Consider the following 19,891-nt stretch of genomic DNA (forward strand, 5'->3'; position numbering starts at 1 on the left):
CTCATGAAAGTTTGAGATAATGAATAAATAAATGAGTAAGAAAGGAAATACTTACTAAGCCTGCTGCTTTAAAATTTTTTCAAATTAATTACATATCAGATGACGGTAAAGCCACGGATGGATACATTTCTGATATTTGCTGTGTACGTCTTTTTCTCTTTTTTTCCTTACTTTACCATTAAATGCAGGGGTTCTCAACCAGAGGGGAATTTACTCCACGGAGGATTTCATAATTTCAGAAAGGATGCTATAAGCCTATTAGTGAGCTGTCGAGTATTAGTTTTAGTTCATGAATATGAAAAACTTCTTTTATTCAAGTTTTGGTGTTTATCACTATTTTCTATACTTTTTGTTGTTTAATTTATGCAACACATAAAAAATAATTTTCAATGTATATATGTATTTTTCGATATTTATTCCTTTTTTGGAATGGAGGGTAAATGATCTTCTAACAATGGTGAAAGGGATGCATGAACAAAACAGGTTGAAAAAGACTGTTTTAAGGAATTTTAACTCAAACTGGATTTCAAAACGCCACAGATATTCAAGAGGGAAGAGAGAATTCTACTTTCGGAAATCATTGTTAAGTAAATGAAACTTAAAGATAGTTAGAGTTCTATAATAAGGCATATATCCGAGGCAAATGAATTATGTCTACGAACTTTCCAGGTAGAGGGTGTTTTCTGGAAATTCATCGTCATGCAATAAAACTGCATCCATAAAGATAAAAATGTAATTACATAACGATATGCATGCTTGCAATGTGAGTGATTAATGGTAGACTATTAAAATACTTATCTTGAAAGTAGTGCCAAACCTCGTAAAGAGTCCTTGGGAAAAGAAAAAAAAAAATTGGTTACTTTCATAATCATTCTTTTCTGATTTTGCCCATTTGGATTCTTGACGCTTTCAGTATTACGTTTTGCCTGTTAAGCACGTGTATATGCAAGCTATTATAAGTTTTACCAATGTGCCATAATAATATTCTGCTAATAGCAATAATGCAAACAACTAACATACTATATTACTGAAATAAATTCAGTCACTAATAGTCAGCGTATAGCTATTACACAGGATGTTTAAAAAATGATAGAACAAATTTTAACAGGTGGGAGAGCGCACCAAGCAAACATTTGCTTTTTACCCTCGAATACACAGTCAAAAATGAATCCCATAAGCGTTACAGAGCTCTTAATAGAAGTCAAGGAAATGAGACTTAAACATAAGAATGACACAGAAAATGAAGGAATTACTTTGCTCCCGAATAACCGCATACTGATAGATCTTCTCAGAAGGTGATGATGCGATGCATATATGCTTGCGAAACTATCGCTTTCTAGTAAGCAAGTACCTTTTAAAGCAATTAGATATCATTTTCGATCATACATTCTGAGGCAGATTAGATTTTTTGTATGTTTTTTTACCTTTTGAGGTTTGTCACGTCTTTTACAAATACTCTGGATTTACCTTTTTTCCATTGCTTTAACCATGCTCTGTTGCTGCCATATGCAGTACCAGAAGTCAGAATATACTGCAAAAGAATGATTAGTACTCCTGAAATTGTCTCAGTTTGTTTCAAGTTTGATGTAGACAGAATCAAGATAATAATTTCAGATGTTAAATGGAATTCTTTGCCGGTTTATATTACTCATGCTGTTGATGTTTAATAGCATCTAGATGTTACAAATCTTACATTTCTACAGTTATACTTTTCCCAAATTACTGGCATCTTTTGCTCATGAAAGTTTGAGATAATGAATAAATAAATGAGTAAGAAAGGAAATACTTACTAAGCCTGCTGCTTTAAAATTTTTTCAAATTAATTACATATCAGATGACGGTAAAGCCACGGATGGATACATTTCTGATATTTGCTGTGTACGTCTTTTTCTCTTTTTTTCATTTAAAGGCAGGGGTTCTCAACCAGAGGGGAATTCACTCGCGGGAGGATTTCATAATTTCAGGAAGGATGCTATAAGCCTATTAGTGAGCTGTCAAGTATTAGTTTTAGTTCATGAATATGAAAAACTTCTTTTATTCAAGTTTTGGTGTTTATTACTATTTTCTATACTTTTTGTTGTTTAATTTATGCAACACATAAAAAAAATTTTTTTTTAAATATATATATGTATTTTTCAATATTTATTCCTTTTTTGGAATGGAGGGGAAATGATCTTCTAACAATGGTGAAAGGGATGCATGAACAAAACAGGTTGGAAAAAGACTGTTTTAAGGAATTTTAACTCAAACTGGAATTCAAAATTCCACAGATATTCAAGAGGGAAGAGAGAATTCTACTTTCAGAAATCATTGTTAAGTAAATGAAACTTAAAGATAGTTAGAGTTCTATAATAAGGCATATATCCGAGGCAAATGAATTATGTCTACGAACTTTCCAGTTAGAGGGTGTTTTCTGGAAATTCATCATCATGCAATAAAAATGCATCCATAATGATAAAAATGTAATTACATAACGATATGCATGCTTGCAATGTGAGTGATTAATGGTAGACTATTAAAATACTTATCTTGAAAGTACTGCCAAACCTCGTAAAGAGTCCTTGGGAAAAGAAAAAAAAAATTTAGTTACTTTCATAATCATTCTTTTCTGATTTTGCCCATTTGGATTCTTGTCGCTTTCAGTATTACGTTTTGCCTGTTAAGCACGCGTACATGCAAGCTATTATAAGTTTTACCAATGTGCCATAATAATATTCTGCTAATAGCAATAATGCAAACAACTAACATACTATATTACTGAAATAAATTCAGTCACTAATAGTCAGCATATAGCTATTACACAGGATGTTTAAAAAATGATAGAACAAATTTTAACAGGTGGTACAGCGCACCAAGCAATCATTTGCTTTTTACCCTCGAATGCACAGTCAAAAATGAATCGCAAAAGCATTACAGAGCGCTTAATGAGAAGTCAAGGAGTTGAGACTTAAACATAAGAATGACACAGAAAATGAAGGAATTACTTTGCTCCCGAATAATTAAAGTAATATATAAAAAGAGCAACTATGAACACATAACGGACATGGAAGTGTTGAAATAATTTCGGACACATTAGACACGCTGCATATAACTACACGGAAATTCTAGGGACGAGTTCCTCACCACATTAATAGAATAATCTCACATACGAAGCTTTTGAGGTATCTCTACCAAACGAAATCGAAACGCACAGCATCGGTAGAGAGAGTGGAAGTCTTGGTATGAGAACACCTCGCTCAATACAAAGGCCCGAAAAGATGAAACCAAGATAATTTCTTACATCTTGTTAAAAGGGATTGATGCTTCTCTTTGCTGGATTACATACGCCATCAGATGCTGCTGGTCGCGTATGTGATTCAGATAAAATGATTCTGGCAAGGCCTCTTGCAGAAATATATGATATTTTGCCCCTCAAGTCAGGAAGTGCGCAACGACTTTCTCGCCAACCGTACACTGATAGATCTTCTCAGAAGCTGATGATGCGATGCATATATGCTTGCAAAACTATCGCTTTCTGGTAAGCAAGTACATTTTAAAGCAATTAGATATCATTTTCGATCATACATTCTGAGGCAGATTAGATTTTTTGTATGTTTTTTACCTTTTGAGGTTTGTCACGTCTTTTACAAATACTCTGGATTTACCTTTTTTCCATTGCTTTAACCATGCTCTGTTGCTGCCATATGAAGTACCAGAAGTCAGAATATACTGCAAAAGAATGATTAGTAGTCCTGAAATTGTCTCAGTTTGTTTCAAGTTTGATGTAGACAGAATCAAGATAATAATTTCAGATGTTAAATGGAATTCTTTGCCAGTTTATATTACTCATGCTGTTGATGTTTAATAGCATCTAGATGTTACAAATCTTACATTTCTACAGTTATACTTTTCCCAAATTACTGGCATCTTTTGCTCATGAAAGTTTGAGATAATGAATAAATAAATGAGTAAGAAAGGAAATACTTACTAAGCCTGCTGCTTTAAAATTTTTTCAAATTAATTACATATCAGATGACGGTAAAGCCACGGATGGATACATTTCTGATATTTGCTGTGTACGTCTTTTTCTCTTTTTTTCATTTAAAGGCAGGGGTTCTCAACCAGAGGGGAATTCACTCGCGGGAGGATTTCATAATTTCAGGAAGGATGCTATAAGCCTATTAGTGAGCTGTCAAGTATTAGTTTTAGTTCATGAATATGAAAAACTTCTTTTATTCAAGTTTTGGTGTTTATTACTATTTTCTATACTTTTTGTTGTTTAATTTATGCAACACATAAAAAAAAATTTTTTTTAATATATATATGTATTTTTCAATATTTATTCCTTTTTTGGAATGGAGGGGAAATGATCTTCTAACAATGGTGAAAGGGATGCATGAACAAAACAGGTTGGAAAAAGACTGTTTTAAGGAATTTTAACTCAAACTGGAATTCAAAATTCCACAGATATTCAAGAGGGAAGAGAGAATTCTACTTTCAGAAATCATTGTTAAGTAAATGAAACTTAAAGATAGTTAGAGTTCTATAATAAGGCATATATCCGAGGCAAATGAATTATGTCTACGAACTTTCCAGTTAGAGGGTGTTTTCTGGAAATTCATCATCATGCAATAAAAATGCATCCATAATGATAAAAATGTAATTACATAACGATATGCATGCTTGCAATGTGAGTGATTAATGGTAGACTATTAAAATACTTATCTTGAAAGTACTGCCAAACCTCGTAAAGAGTCCTTGGGAAAAGAAAAAAAAAATTTAGTTACTTTCATAATCATTCTTTTCTGATTTTGCCCATTTGGATTCTTGTCGCTTTCAGTATTACGTTTTGCCTGTTAAGCACGCGTACATGCAAGCTATTATAAGTTTTACCAATGTGCCATAATAATATTCTGCTAATAGCAATAATGCAAACAACTAACATACTATATTACCGAAATAAATTCAGTCACTAATAGTCAGCATATAGCTATTACACAGGATGTTTAAAAAATGATAGAACAAATTTTAACAGGTGGTACAGCGCACCAAGCAATCATTTGCTTTTTACCCTCGAATGCACAGTCAAAAATGAATCGCAAAAGCATTACAGAGCGCTTAATGAGAAGTCAAGGAGTTGAGACTTAAACATAAGAATGACACAGAAAATGAAGGAATTACTTTGCTCCCGAATAATTACAGTAATATATAAAAAGAGCAACTATCAACACATAACGGACATGGAAGTGTTGAAATAATTTCGGACACATTAGACACGCTGCATATAACTACACGAAAATTCTAGGGACGAGTTCCTCACCACATTAATAGAATAATCTCACATACGAAGCTTTTGAGGTATCTCTACCAAACGAAATCGAAACGCACAGCATCGGTAGAGAGAGTGGAAGTCTTGGTATGAGAACACCTCGCTCAATACAAAGGCCCGAAAAGATGAAACCAAGATAATTTCTTACATCTTGTTAAAAGGGATTGATGCTTCTCTTTGCTGGATTACATACACCATCAGATGCTGCTGGTCGCGTATGTGATTCAGATAAAATGATTCTGGCAAGGCCTCTTGCAGAAATATATGATATTTTGCCCCTCAAGTCAGGAAGTGCGCAACGACTTTCTCGCCAACCGTACACTGATAGATCTTCTCAGAAGCTGATGATGCGATGCATATATGCTTGCAAAACTATCGCTTTCTGGTAAGCAAGTACATTTTAAAGCAATTAGATATCATTTTCGATCATACATTCTGAGGCAGATTAGATTTTTTGTATGTTTTTTACCTTTTGAGGTTTGTCACGTCTTTTACAAATACTCTGGATTTACCTTTTTTCCATTGCTTTAACAATGCTCTGTTGCTGCCATATGCAGTACCAGAAGTCAGAATATACTGCAAAAGAATGATTAGTAGTCCTGAAATTGTCTCAATTTGTTTCAAGTTTGATGTAGACAGAATCAAGATAATAATTTCAGATGTTAAATGGAATTCTTTGCCGGTTTATATTACTCATGCTGTTGATGTTTAATAGCATCTAGATGTTACAAATCTTACTTTTCTACAGTTATACTTTTCCCAAATTACTGGCATCTTTTGCTCATGAAAGTTTGAGATAATGAATAAATAAATGAGTAAGAAAGGAAATACTTACTAAGCCTGCTGCTTTAAAATTTTTTCAAATTAATTACATATCAGATGACGGTAAAGCCACGGATGGATACATTTCTGATATTTGCTGTGTACGTCTTTTTCTCTTTTTTTCCTTACTTTACCATTAAATGCAGGGGTTCTCAACCAGAGGGGAATTTACTCCAGGGAGGATTTCATAATTTCAGAAAGGATGCTATAAGCCTATTAGTGAGCTGTCGAGTATTAGTTTTAGTTCATGAATATGAAAAACTTCTTTTATTCAAGTTTTGGTGTTTATCACTATTTTCTATACTTTTTGTTGTTTAATTTATGCAACACATAAAAAATAATTTTCAATGTATATATGTATTTTTCGATATTTATTCCTTTTTTGGAATGGAGGGTAAATGATCTTCTAACAATGGTGAAAGGGATGCATGAACAAAACAGGTTGAAAAAGACTGTTTTAAGGAATTTTAACTCAAACTGGATTTCAAAACGCCACAGATATTCAAGAGGGAAGAGAGAATTCTACTTTCGGAAATCATTGTTAAGTAAATGAAACTTAAAGATAGTTAGAGTTCTATAATAAGGCATATATCCGAGGCAAATGAATTATGTCTACGAACTTTCCAGGTAGAGGGTGTTTTCTGGAAATTCATCGTCATGCAATAAAACTGCATCCATAAAGATAAAAATGTAATTACATAACGATATGCATGCTTGCAATGTGAGTGATTAATGGTAGACTATTAAAATACTTATCTTGAAAGTAGTGCCAAACCTCGTAAAGAGTCCTTGGGAAAAGAAAAAAAAAAATTGGTTACTTTCATAATCATTCTTTTCTGATTTTGCCCATTTGGATTCTTGACGCTTTCAGTATTACGTTTTGCCTGTTAAGCACGTGTATATGCAAGCTATTATAAGTTTTACCAATGTGCCATAATAATATTCTGCTAATAGCAATAATGCAAACAACTAACATACTATATTACTGAAATAAATTCAGTCACTAATAGTCAGCGTATAGCTATTACACAGGATGTTTAAAAAATGATAGAACAAATTTTAACAGGTGGGAGAGCGCACCAAGCAAACATTTGCTTTTTACCCTCGAATACACAGTCAAAAATGAATCCCATAAGCGTTACAGAGCTCTTAATAGAAGTCAAGGAAATGAGACTTAAACATAAGAATGACACAGAAAATGAAGGAATTACTTTGCTCCCGAATAACCGCATACTGATAGATCTTCTCAGAAGGTGATGATGCGATGCATATATGCTTGCGAAACTATCGCTTTCTAGTAAGCAAGTACCTTTTAAAGCAATTAGATATCATTTTCGATCATACATTCTGAGGCAGATTAGATTTTTTGTATGTTTTTTTACCTTTTGAGGTTTGTCACATCTTTTACAAATACTCTGGATTTACCTTTTTTCCATTGCTTTAACCATGCTCTGTTGCTGCCATATGCAGTACCAGAAGTCAGAATATACTGCAAAAGAATGATTAGTAGTCCTGAAATTGTCTCAAATTGTTTCAAGTTTGATATAGACAGAATCACGATAATAATTTCAGATGTTAAATGGAATTCTTTGCAGTTTATATTACTCATGCTGTTGATGTTTAATAGCATCTAGATGTTACAAATCTTACATTTCTACAGTTATACTTTTCCCAAATTACTGGCATCTTTTGCTCATGAAAGTTTGAGGTAATGAATAAATAAATGAGTAAGAAAGGAAATACTTACTAAGCCTGCAGCTTTAAAATTTTTTCAAATTAATTACATATCAGATGACGGTAAAGCCACGGATGGATACATTTCTGATATTTGCTGTGTACGTCTTTTTCTCTTTTTTTCATTTAAAGGCAGGGGTTCTCAACCAGAGGGGAATTCACTCGCGGGAGGATTTCATAATTTCAGGAAGGATGCTATAAGCCTATTAGTGAGCTGTCAAGTATTAGTTTTAGTTCATGAATATGAAAAACTTCTTTTATTCAAGTTTTGGTGTTTATTACTATTTTCTATACTTTTTGTTGTTTAATTTATGCAACACATAAAAAAAAAATTTTTTTAATATATATATGTATTTTTCAATATTTATTCCTTTTTTGGAATGGAGGGGAAATGATCTTCTAACAATGGTGAAAGGGATGCATGAACAAAACAGGTTGGAAAAAGACTGTTTTAAGGAATTTTAACTCAAACTGGAATTCAAAATTCCACAGATATTCAAGAGGGAAGAGAGAATTCTACTTTCAGAAATCATTGTTAAGTAAATGAAACTTAAAGATAGTTAGAGTTCTATAATAAGGCATATATCCGAGGCAAATGAATTATGTCTACGAACTTTCCAGTTAGAGGGTGTTTTCTGGAAATTCATCATCATGCAATAAAAATGCATCCATAATGATAAAAATGTAATTACATAACGATATGCATGCTTGCAATGTGAGTGATTAATGGTAGACTATTAAAATACTTATCTTGAAAGTACTGCCAAACCTCGTAAAGAGTCCTTGGGAAAAGAAAAAAAAAATTTAGTTACTTTCATAATCATTCTTTTCTGATTTTGCCCATTTGGATTCTTGTCGCTTTCAGTATTACGTTTTGCCTGTTAAGCACGCGTACATGCAAGCTATTATAAGTTTTACCAATGTGCCATAATAATATTCTGCTAATAGCAATAATGCAAACAACTAACATACTATATTACCGAAATAAATTCAGTCACTAATAGTCAGCATATAGCTATTACACAGGATGTTTAAAAAATGATAGAACAAATTTTAACAGGTGGTACAGCGCACCAAGCAATCATTTGCTTTTTACCCTCGAATGCACAGTCAAAAATGAATCGCAAAAGCATTACAGAGCGCTTAATGAGAAGTCAAGGAGTTGAGACTTAAACATAAGAATGACACAGAAAATGAAGGAATTACTTTGCTCCCGAATAATTACAGTAATATATAAAAAGAGCAACTATCAACACATAACGGACATGGAAGTGTTGAAATAATTTCGGACACATTAGACACGCTGCATATAACTACACGAAAATTCTAGGGACGAGTTCCTCACCACATTAATAGAATAATCTCACATACGAAGCTTTTGAGGTATCTCTACCAAACGAAATCGAAACGCACAGCATCGGTAGAGAGAGTGGAAGTCTTGGTATGAGAACACCTCGCTCAATACAAAGGCCCGAAAAGATGAAACCAAGATAATTTCTTACATCTTGTTAAAAGGGATTGATGCTTCTCTTTGCTGGATTACATACACCATCAGATGCTGCTGGTCGCGTATGTGATTCAGATAAAATGATTCTGGCAAGGCCTCTTGCAGAAATATATGATATTTTGCCCCTCAAGTCAGGAAGTGCGCAACGACTTTCTCGCCAACCGTACACTGATAGATCTTCTCAGAAGCTGATGATGCGATGCATATATGCTTGCAAAACTATCGCTTTCTGGTAAGCAAGTACATTTTAAAGCAATTAGATATCATTTTCGATCATATATTCTGAGGCAGATTAGATTTTTTGTATGTTTTTTACCTTTTGAGGTTTGTCACGTCTTTTACAAATACTCTGGATTTACCTTTTTTCCATTGCTTTAACAATGCTCTGTTGCTGCCATATGCAGTACCAGAAGTCAGAATATACTGCAAAAGAATGATTAGTAGTCCTGAAATTGTCTCAATTTGTTTCAAGTTTGATGTAGACAGAATCAAGATAATAATTTCAGATGTTAAATGGAATTCTTTGCCGGTTTATATTACTCATGCTGTTGATGTTTAATAGCATCTAGATGTTACAAATCTTACTTTTCTACAGTTATACTTTTCCCAAATTACTGGCATCTTTTGCTCATGAAAGTTTGAGATAATGAATAAATAAATGAGTAAGAAAGGAAATACTTACTAAGCCTGCTGCTTTAAAATTTTTTCAAATTAATTACATATCAGATGACGGTAAAGCCACGGATGGATACATTTCTGATATTTGCTGTGTACGTCTTTTTCTCTTTTTTTCCTTACTTTACCATTAAATGCAGGGGTTCTCAACCAGAGGGGAATTTACTCCAGGGAGGATTTCATAATTTCAGAAAGGATGCTATAAGCCTATTAGTGAGCTGTCGAGTATTAGTTTTAGTTCATGAATATGAAAAACTTCTTTTATTCAAGTTTTGGTGTTTATCACTATTTTCTATACTTTTTGTTGTTTAATTTATGCAACACATAAAAAATAATTTTCAATGTATATATGTATTTTTCGATATTTATTCCTTTTTTGGAATGGAGGGTAAATGATCTTCTAACAATGGTGAAAGGGATGCATGAACAAAACAGGTAGAAAAAGACTGTTTTAAGGAATTTTAACTCAAACTGGATTTCAAAACGCCACAGATATTCAAGAGGGAAGAGAGAATTCTACTTTCGGAAATCATTGTTAAGTAAATGAAACTTAAAGATAGTTAGAGTTCTATAATAAGGCATATATCCGAGGCAAATGAATTATGTCTACGAACTTTCCAGGTAGAGGGTGTTTTCTGGAAATTCATCGTCATGCAATAAAACTGCATCCATAAAGATAAAAATGTAATTACATAACGATATGCATGCTTGCAATGTGAGTGATTAATGGTAGACTATTAAAATACTTATCTTGAAAGTAGTGCCAAACCTCGTAAAGAGTCCTTGGGAAAAGAAAAAAAAAAATTGGTTACTTTCATAATCATTCTTTTCTGATTTTGCCCATTTGGATTCTTGACGCTTTCAGTATTACGTTTTGCCTGTTAAGCACGTGTATATGCAAGCTATTATAAGTTTTACCAATGTGCCATAATAATATTCTGCTAATAGCAATAATGCAAACAACTAACATACTATATTACTGAAATAAATTCAGTCACTAATAGTCAGCGTATAGCTATTACACAGGATGTTTAAAAAATGATAGAACAAATTTTAACAGGTGGGAGAGCGCACCAAGCAAACATTTGCTTTTTACCCTCGAATACACAGTCAAAAATGAATCCCATAAGCGTTACAGAGCTCTTAATAGAAGTCAAGGAAATGAGACTTAAACATAAGAATGACACAGAAAATGAAGGAATTACTTTGCTCCCGAATAACCGCATACTGATAGATCTTCTCAGAAGGTGATGATGCGATGCATATATGCTTGCGAAACTATCGCTTTCTAGTAAGCAAGTACCTTTTAAAGCAATTAGATATCATTTTCGATCATACATTCTGAGGCAGATTAGATTTTTTGTATGTTTTTTTACCTTTTGAGGTTTGTCACATCTTTTACAAATACTCTGGATTTACCTTTTTTCCATTGCTTTAACCATGCTCTGTTGCTGCCATATGCAGTACCAGAAGTCAGAATATACTGCAAAAGAATGATTAGTAGTCCTGAAATTGTCTCAATTTGTTTCAAGTTTGATGTAGACAGAATCAAGATAATAATTTCAGATGTTAAATGGAATTCTTTGCCGGTTTATATTACTCATGCTGTTGATGTTTAATAGCATCTAGATGTTACAAATCTTACTTTTCTACAGTTATACTTTTCCCAAATTACTGGCATCTTTTGCTCATGAAAGTTTGAGATAATGAATAAATAAATGAGTAAGAAAGGAAATACTTACTAAGCCTGCTGCTTTAAAATTTTTTCAAATTAATTACAGATCAGATGACGGTAAAGCCACGGATGGATACATTTCTGATATTTGCTGTGTACGTCTTTTTCTCTTTTTTTCATTTAAAGGCAGGGGTTCTCAACCAGAGGGGAATTCACTCGTGGGAGGATTTCATAATTTCAGGAAGGATGCTATAAGCCTATTAGTGAGCTGTCAAGTATTAGTTTTAGTTCATGAATATGAAAAACTTCTTTTATTCAAGTTTTGGTGTTTATTACTATTTTCTATACTTTTTGTTGTTTAATTTATGCAACACATAAAAAAAAATTTTTTTTTAAATATATATATGTATTTTTCAATATTTATTCCTTTTTTGGAATGGAGGGGAAATGATCTTCTAACAATGGTGAAAGGGATGCATGAACAAAACAGGTTGGAAAAAGACTGTTTTAAGGAATTTTAACTCAAACTGGAATTCAAAATTCCACAGATATTCAAGAGGGAAGAGAGAATTCTACTTTCAGAAATCATTGTTAAGTAAATGAAACTTAAAGATAGTTAGAGTTCTATAATAAGGCATATATCCGAGGCAAATGAATTATGTCTACGAACTTTCCAGTTAGAGGGTGTTTTCTGGAAATTTATCATCATGCAATAAAAATGCATCCATAATGATAAAAATGTAATTACATAACGATATGCATGCTTGCAATGTGAGTGATTAATGGTAGACTATTAAAATACTTATCTTGAAAGTACTGCCAAACCTCGTAAAGAGTCCTTGGGAAAAGAAAAAAAAAATTTAGTTACTTTCATAATCATTCTTTTCTGATTTTGCCCATTTGGATTCTTGTCGCTTTCAGTATTACGTTTTGCCTGTTAAGCACGCGTACATGCAAGCAAGTTTTACCAATGTGCCATAATAATATTCTGCTAATAGCAATAATGCAAACAACTAACATACTATATTACTGAAATAAATTCAGTCACTAATAGTCAGCGTGGAGCTATTACACAGGATGTTTAAAAAATGATAGAACAAATTTTAACAGGTGGTAGAGCGCACCAAGCAATCATTTGCTTTTTACCCTCGAATACACAGTCAAAAATGAATCGCAAAAGCGTTACAGAGCGCTTAATGAGAAGTCAAGGAGTTGAAACTTAAACATAAGAATGACCCAGAAAATGAAGGAATTACTTTGCTCCCGAATAATTAAAGTAATATATAAAAAGAGCAACTATCAACACATAACGGACATGGAAGTGTTGAAATAATTTCGGACACATTAGACACGCTGCATATAACTACACGAAAATTCTAGGGACGAGTTCCTCACCACATTAATAGAATAATTTCACATACGAAGCTTTTGAGGTATCTCTACCAAACGAAATCCAAACGCACAGCATCGGGAGAGAGTGGAAGTCTTGGTATGAGACCACCTCGCTCAATACAAAGGCCCGAAAAGATGAAACCAAGATAATTTCTTACATCTTGTTAAAAGGGATTGATGCTTCTCTTTGCTGGATCACATACGCCATCAGATGCTGCTGGTGGCGTATGTGATTCTGATAAAATGATTCTGGCAAGCCCTCTTGCAGAAATATATGATATTTTGCCCCTCAAGTCAGGAAGTGCGCAATGACTTTCTCGCCAACCGTATACTGATAGATCTTCTCAGAAGCTGATCATGCAATGCATGTATGCTTAACTATCGCTTTCTGGGAAGCAAGTACCTTTTAAAGCAATTAGATATCATTTTCGATCATACATTCTGAGGCAGATTAGATTTTTCCTATGTTCTTTTACCTTTTGAGGTCTGTCTCATCTTTTACAAATTCTCTGTATTTACCTTCTTTCCATTGCTTTAACCATGCTCTGTTGCTGCCATATGCAGTACCAGAAGTCAGAATATACTGCAAAAGAATGATTAGTACTCCTGAAATTGTCTCAGTTTGTTTCAAGTTTGATGTAGACAGAATCAAGATAATAATTTCAGATGTTAAATGGAATTTTTTGCCGGTTTATATTACTCATGCTGTAGATGTTTAATAGCATCTCGATGTTACAAATCTTACTTTTCCCAAATTACTGGCATCTTCTGCTCATGAAAGTTTGAGATAATAAATAAATAAATGAGTAAGAAATGAAATACTTACTAAGCCTGCTCCTTTAAAATTTTTTTCAAATTAATTGTATATTAGATGACGGTGGTGATCGATATTTCGATATTTTTTCTTAAAAAGGGATGCGGAATTATAATGCTATGTATGCAAGTGTATTGTAAAGTTACATCAGATACTTAATTTTTCTATATACTTTTCTTGAAAACTTAAACTTCCACTTACATGATCTCATAAGTAATTTTCCATAATTACCTTCACTAGTAATCTAAGAAGTATGATACCAGGCAGAAGAGTAACGCGGGAAAACAACAATTTAGGATCTTCCCACATGTTTAAGAAGGAAGATTTTAACATGAGCTCTTTATGGACAATCCTGTTAAAATTTATTTTTCTCGCGGATTTTAAACGCCAAACAACTTCAACTAATAACACATGGTACTACATATAACTTCATGAGCTACTTTCTCTTAGACAGCCCTCCACAAAGGCATCCCTCTCATTAGGCAGATTACTTTCGTGTGTTTCACCACATTCTAACCTGAAATGTAACTTCGAAAACATAAATTATGATTAAAATCCATTAATAGCTTGTGATTTAATTAAGGTATAGGAAACTATTGATGTCACTGTTGTTTTAATTTAACTGATACATAGTACTTTGAAATTCCAAGGCTTTTGTTTACGTCATTAGTGTAAATATATTTTAAAAAAGTAGCTACAGAATTTTATGGGTTGAAAATGGATACAGTTGCAAATACGTAAACCCATACTCATATAACTCAAATTTATAATATTTTAAGCATTCACGTTTAAAACTCATGCTAGGAACTTATGAAAAAGGCCATAAAATTTATTATCGCTACATGGAATATTTTTTTATGATTGATGCGATTTCAGTTAAATGATTTTTAATATGCTTTTTATTTATTTCTAAAGTAGCTGAAATATTACTTACATTTATTTTTCTATTAACAAAAATGATGTTTTACATCAAACTAGAAGTGCTTTTGAAATATAAATCATTTTGTCATTCAGAAACGTACAGTAAGAATTTAATTCTATTATAACTATCTATCAACGCGTCATGATAAGTTTTTCTTTGATAAAACGCAGCAAACGCTTTTGCTTGACCTGCATGTATTTGAGACAAATGAAATCCAAGGTCACTGACAGTTAATCGTATTTTCTGTTCCATACTTGAATATGTTGGAATTGTGGGGAATGGGTTACGGTTTTTTGGCCCGTGAAATATAAATGCGAGTCACTTTGCTTTCGAAAATATTTCCTTGAAGTCACAGACATATAGCTTCGACCATTTTGATGCAATTACTTAAGAAAAATATTGTACACCAGATCTCTTTTAAATTCCTTCGGTAAAGAATTTAAATACAGTAATCCTCCGAATTACGTAAATAATGCGTTTCGTTAACCTTTAGGTAGCTTTAGTATTACGCAAATGAAATTTGTAGAACGCTTAAATATTACATTTATTATTTTTTTTAAGTACATAAATATGTATATGTATTACTTACAGAGTATTGCTTTATAAATGAAATATCCTGCAGTTGTATTTACTCGGGTGTAAACTAAGAAAATATGAAAATGCAATAGAGTATGAACACGAGTTGAAATAATAGTTTTCAATTAGAAAACAATCTTACGAGTCGGCCCAGAAGTTGGATGATTGTACACGGCCGTTCCCACTGGGGTTTATCTGAGCTAACGGAGTCAGTTTCATGTGTCGACTAATGCCTGCAGTTCAGATTTTTCAACTTGCTGCCCTATGGGAAATGCTATTCTGTGCCATATTTCTATCCCTCTTGATGTTGAAGGCTGAGAGTAACCGGATATTTCTTTGTTATCTTGAAGATAGTGTACTCGGCATCTAACAGAGATGCCTAGAATAGAATCTGTGGTCATACGCTTTTTACTTGCCACGTTAATATCTGCATTTGCAGTCTCATCCGTGACTATGCTGCTCTGTAGATATGCAAACTTTAAATCCTTCGAATCATTCAAATTAATTTTAAATGCATTCTTCGCTTTCCGACGCAGGCCTTCTCTTGCAAATTTATATGGGAATACCTAGCCTTCTCATGAATAATCAGAAAAATCTACATTATCCGCTTCTATTGTAGAGTCATTAGGATTTTTTTAGAGGCAGAAAAGATGAAAATTATGCAACTACCTTCGCCGGCAATCGAACCACGGACCTCTGGAATACCGGCCCAGCATGCCACCGTTACACTATGAAGGCACGCTAGTAACTGGGAGAAATACCTTATATACTCTCCTTTTTTAAAGGGTGACTAGGGTTTTAGGGGACCTAGTCGCCAAATCCTGGGTGTGGAGAATCATCATCCACAACCCTTTTAGTTCGGGCGCCCCTTGTAGAGCCATTAGGATTTTTTTAGAGGCAGAAAAGATGAAAAATATCCAATCACCTTCGCCGAGAATCACGGACTTCTGGAATACCGGCCGAGCATGCTACTGTTACACCACGAAGGCATGCCAGTAAGTGGGAGAATAATCAGATCTTCAATCCAATAACACAGCAATTTCTCCATTTCTGAAATCGGGCTCAGCTACTTGCGTTGGTAATGTTTGTACTTCAGTGGTACCGCATTTTTCATGCTTTCAAAGATACAAACTTTATGAATTACTTTCGAATTCGCTAGAGAAATAAGTCGATTTATATTTAGAGCTGTTACTGATATAACGCTTTCATCTTCATTTATATGAAAAATTTTCGATTTTTCTTCTGCAGCAGTTGTAGACCTTTAATTTTAGATTTATGGTTTTGTGTTTTGAATCAATTTTAAGAGTAAATAAACAGCGAACACTAATAGCAATAAATAAGTGACTAAATGAATATTATCTGAATGCAAGAAATACGGGTCAGAAGTAGTGTCTTTGTTTCTAGTTAGTTTCAGTTTGGATGTTAACGACTTTGCACATGCGTATTACGTAAATCGGAGGAATACTGTATTTCTTGCTCTTTTCGGAAAGGAATGTTAAACGAAAATTGACATTAAGCCAATGGCTTCAGGTAATTTGAGATTTTTTTTTATTCTCAATAACTTTTATTTGCCTCTGCCATTAGATATTAAAAAATTGCTAAAGACAAAAATTCAGAAATTAGTTTGAGTGTTAGAATGGCTCTTTTTCAAAATACTTTTGAGCTACTTATTCCGTGTAATGGAGCTTTTAAAACATAGCTGCACATAGCATACAACGCAGTTACTGCATCTGCATGACGAAAACCTGAGTTTAATTCAGACTTTTTTTATGTACCTATATGTTTAATGAAAACTAAAGTTTATTATTTCTTATAGTATAATAATTACGCTTATATCACACGCGAAACTTCAGGTTTAATGAAACGGAGGAATATTGTATGAAAACCCTTAATTATGGGAAAGTAACTAATTAAAACTTTACACCTGTGGTGTAAGGTTACATTCTTGAGGAGCCCACAAAAATATGAACAGGATTATTAAAGTTAATCTAGACTATTCTACTTTACAAAGTGAATCCAAAGGATTATCCCATATGCTTACTAATTGTAAAAAGATACATCTGGAATGATACATGAATAAAGAAAAAAGGGATACTACAGACATTCGCGATCTACATTCTTTAGGGAATTTGAGCAGAAAGGTACTCACATATTTTCCTACATTCTAGTTAGTTGTTTGTATAGAAAATGTTATTTATCAAATTAACTATCCCTTAAAAATATATTTTAATCAACTTCCAGATGAAGGAAAGCCTTTTAAAAACAGTGTTGATCTTGTATAAAAGTAAACAAGAAAATATATCTGGAGCAAACATCAACCAGTGACTGCTCTGAAACAAGTTGTTAGTTAAATTATAGTAGATGAAGCCCTAAATAGCATATTGCATTTGATTAGCTAAATTTGAAATAACTTTTGAAAGTTTATACTAAATTTAAAATTTTAAAATTGCATTATCTAATAAAAAATGAAGAATCAATTAATGAAATTATGAATTATGTTCTTGTGTAGAACAGAGTAATTTCGAATAAGAAGATGAATTGTTTTACTAGAATATTAAACATGAGTAACTTTCTATAAAAGTGGAAAATTCTTGAATGGAATCGATTGGACATTGAGCAACTTTAATCTTCCACGTGAAAACACACTCAAACTTGCATCAAAAACCAAAAGGCCCGTGAAAGTTTAATAGAGCTTACTAGTATACTAAAACGATGATATACAAATTACAAGCCTCATCCACAAATTCAAAAGAAGTCTATGATTCGTACATGCTAATAAACAATGCATACTGGCATGCGTTACAATGTGCAAAGAAACGAAAGCTCTTATTAATATTTGCACCTTGATCAATCAGAAACAAAGTAATATGCAAGAATGTAAAATAAAACAATATTTCTATGAGGAAAAGTTGGATATATATGTATGTATATATATATATACATACATATATATCTATATATCTATATACATGCAGATGTATATATATATACACACAGATATGCAGAGGAAACACACTTATTTAGGATCGTCTTACTTAAGATTTATAAGTTCTGCTGCCATATATCATATCGAGTTTTTGATGAAAAAGATGCATGAACATAGTATACCACCAATGTGCACAATATAGAGCTTTAGACTTCCTGTCTAATCATGTAATTTTGTAATTCTTCAGAAAAATTAAACAATTTCCCAGCTAAAGTTCATGGAGAGGGAAACAGAATAAAAAAGGTAGCAAAAGTGTTAATAAGTAAAAACAAACCGATTAAGAATCTATCGCATATAACAGCCACTTGCTGCCATTCGGAGCGGATATTGTCCTTTCGCTCTTGGTCGACTAACCGTGCTTCTTGACGTTCAATAGTCTCATAAACTTTATTAAGGACGCGAAGAAAGTGCCTTTCAAACTCCTCACTTGTCACATCGCTTCCTCCACTGTCCGTTTCTTTTCGGTGTCGAAGACGTGGCGAGAATGAATACCTTTCAATATGGTCCATGGCAATTTTTTCGTCCTTGGAAGAGGAATCATCAGAGAAAGGGTCTAACATATGCGGTGGCTGTAAAATATACATTTTATTAGTACATAACAGTGAAACATTTTGTAAACATCAGAAAACTGAGATATACTGTATAAGAGCACTATATGTCTGAAGTTCTAGAATAAGAATTCAGCAGGGTTCATTGTTGTTTAATACAGTCAAAAGTCGTTAATTCGGACACCCATAATCCGGAATGATCTATAATCCGGACCTCAAAGCTACAAACTTTCTGCGCATGCGTCGAGTTCACGCATGCGCACAGGCGTTTACGAGAGTGCGTAAGACCCTTACGGCTGCGAATATGTTTGTGCGCATGCGCGTTTAATGTGTAACGGAGTTATACACTAAGCTAAAGTTATCTAATTCAGTTAATGTTGCAGATTGCGTTGTTCCTTGATCTTCGAATTGGATCTGGCTTATTATTTTTTGCAGACTGTTAGAGCAATTTTATAAAAGTAAGCTTGAACTTTCGATTATGTCAAATAGAATTTCCGATCCTGATGAACTGAGCGTACGTAACGTCAGTAATAGTAAGAATGGTGATGACGGTAACAGTAATAGCTCAGTTTCGGGTGCGAATAATGTATTGTAATTCTGCAGCAATAATAATATTAATACCCTTTTACTCTGATGTCAAGTTACACAAATTATTTTGTTCCTTCTTTCCATTTAAGCAAATCGACTGTAAAAACTAACCCATAAAAATGTTTAGAAAGCGCATAAATAAACCTAAAAATGAACGACAATAGTGATGCCTCAATGTTTTACTAAAGGAATACGTTTTATGTAAGAAGATGTATTAATATGACTACGAAATTATAAAATGATGATGGTGACGGTGTTGGTGAATCAGAATTTAATTAGATTTGTAGACGTGGAAGAATAACTATATTCTCCTAAAATCAAATAGAAAGATTAATTTGGCGGTG

General features: G+C 33.1%; 1 protein-coding gene across 1 annotated transcript in view; it reads right to left on the bottom strand.

Moving 5' to 3' along the window:
• The window catches only part of LOC118196887 (neuronal acetylcholine receptor subunit alpha-10-like), a 99,364-nt gene that overhangs the window by 21,118 nt on the left and 58,355 nt on the right, over positions 1 to 19,891 (bottom strand). The window contains exon 8 of the mRNA XM_085808790.1: positions 1 to 18,980. This exon is cut by the window's left edge and continues 21,118 nt beyond it. Within this exon, the coding sequence (XP_085664916.1) occupies positions 18,627 to 18,980 (354 nt within the window). The 3' untranslated portion in view covers positions 1 to 18,626. The remainder of the gene's footprint in view (positions 18,981 to 19,891) is intronic.

Source organism: Stegodyphus dumicola, chromosome X2 (assembly GCF_044657685.1).
Source record: "Stegodyphus dumicola isolate Sdum_Otavi_A_Nest chromosome X2, ASM4465768v1".
Taxonomy (NCBI): domain Eukaryota; kingdom Metazoa; phylum Arthropoda; class Arachnida; order Araneae; family Eresidae; genus Stegodyphus; species Stegodyphus dumicola.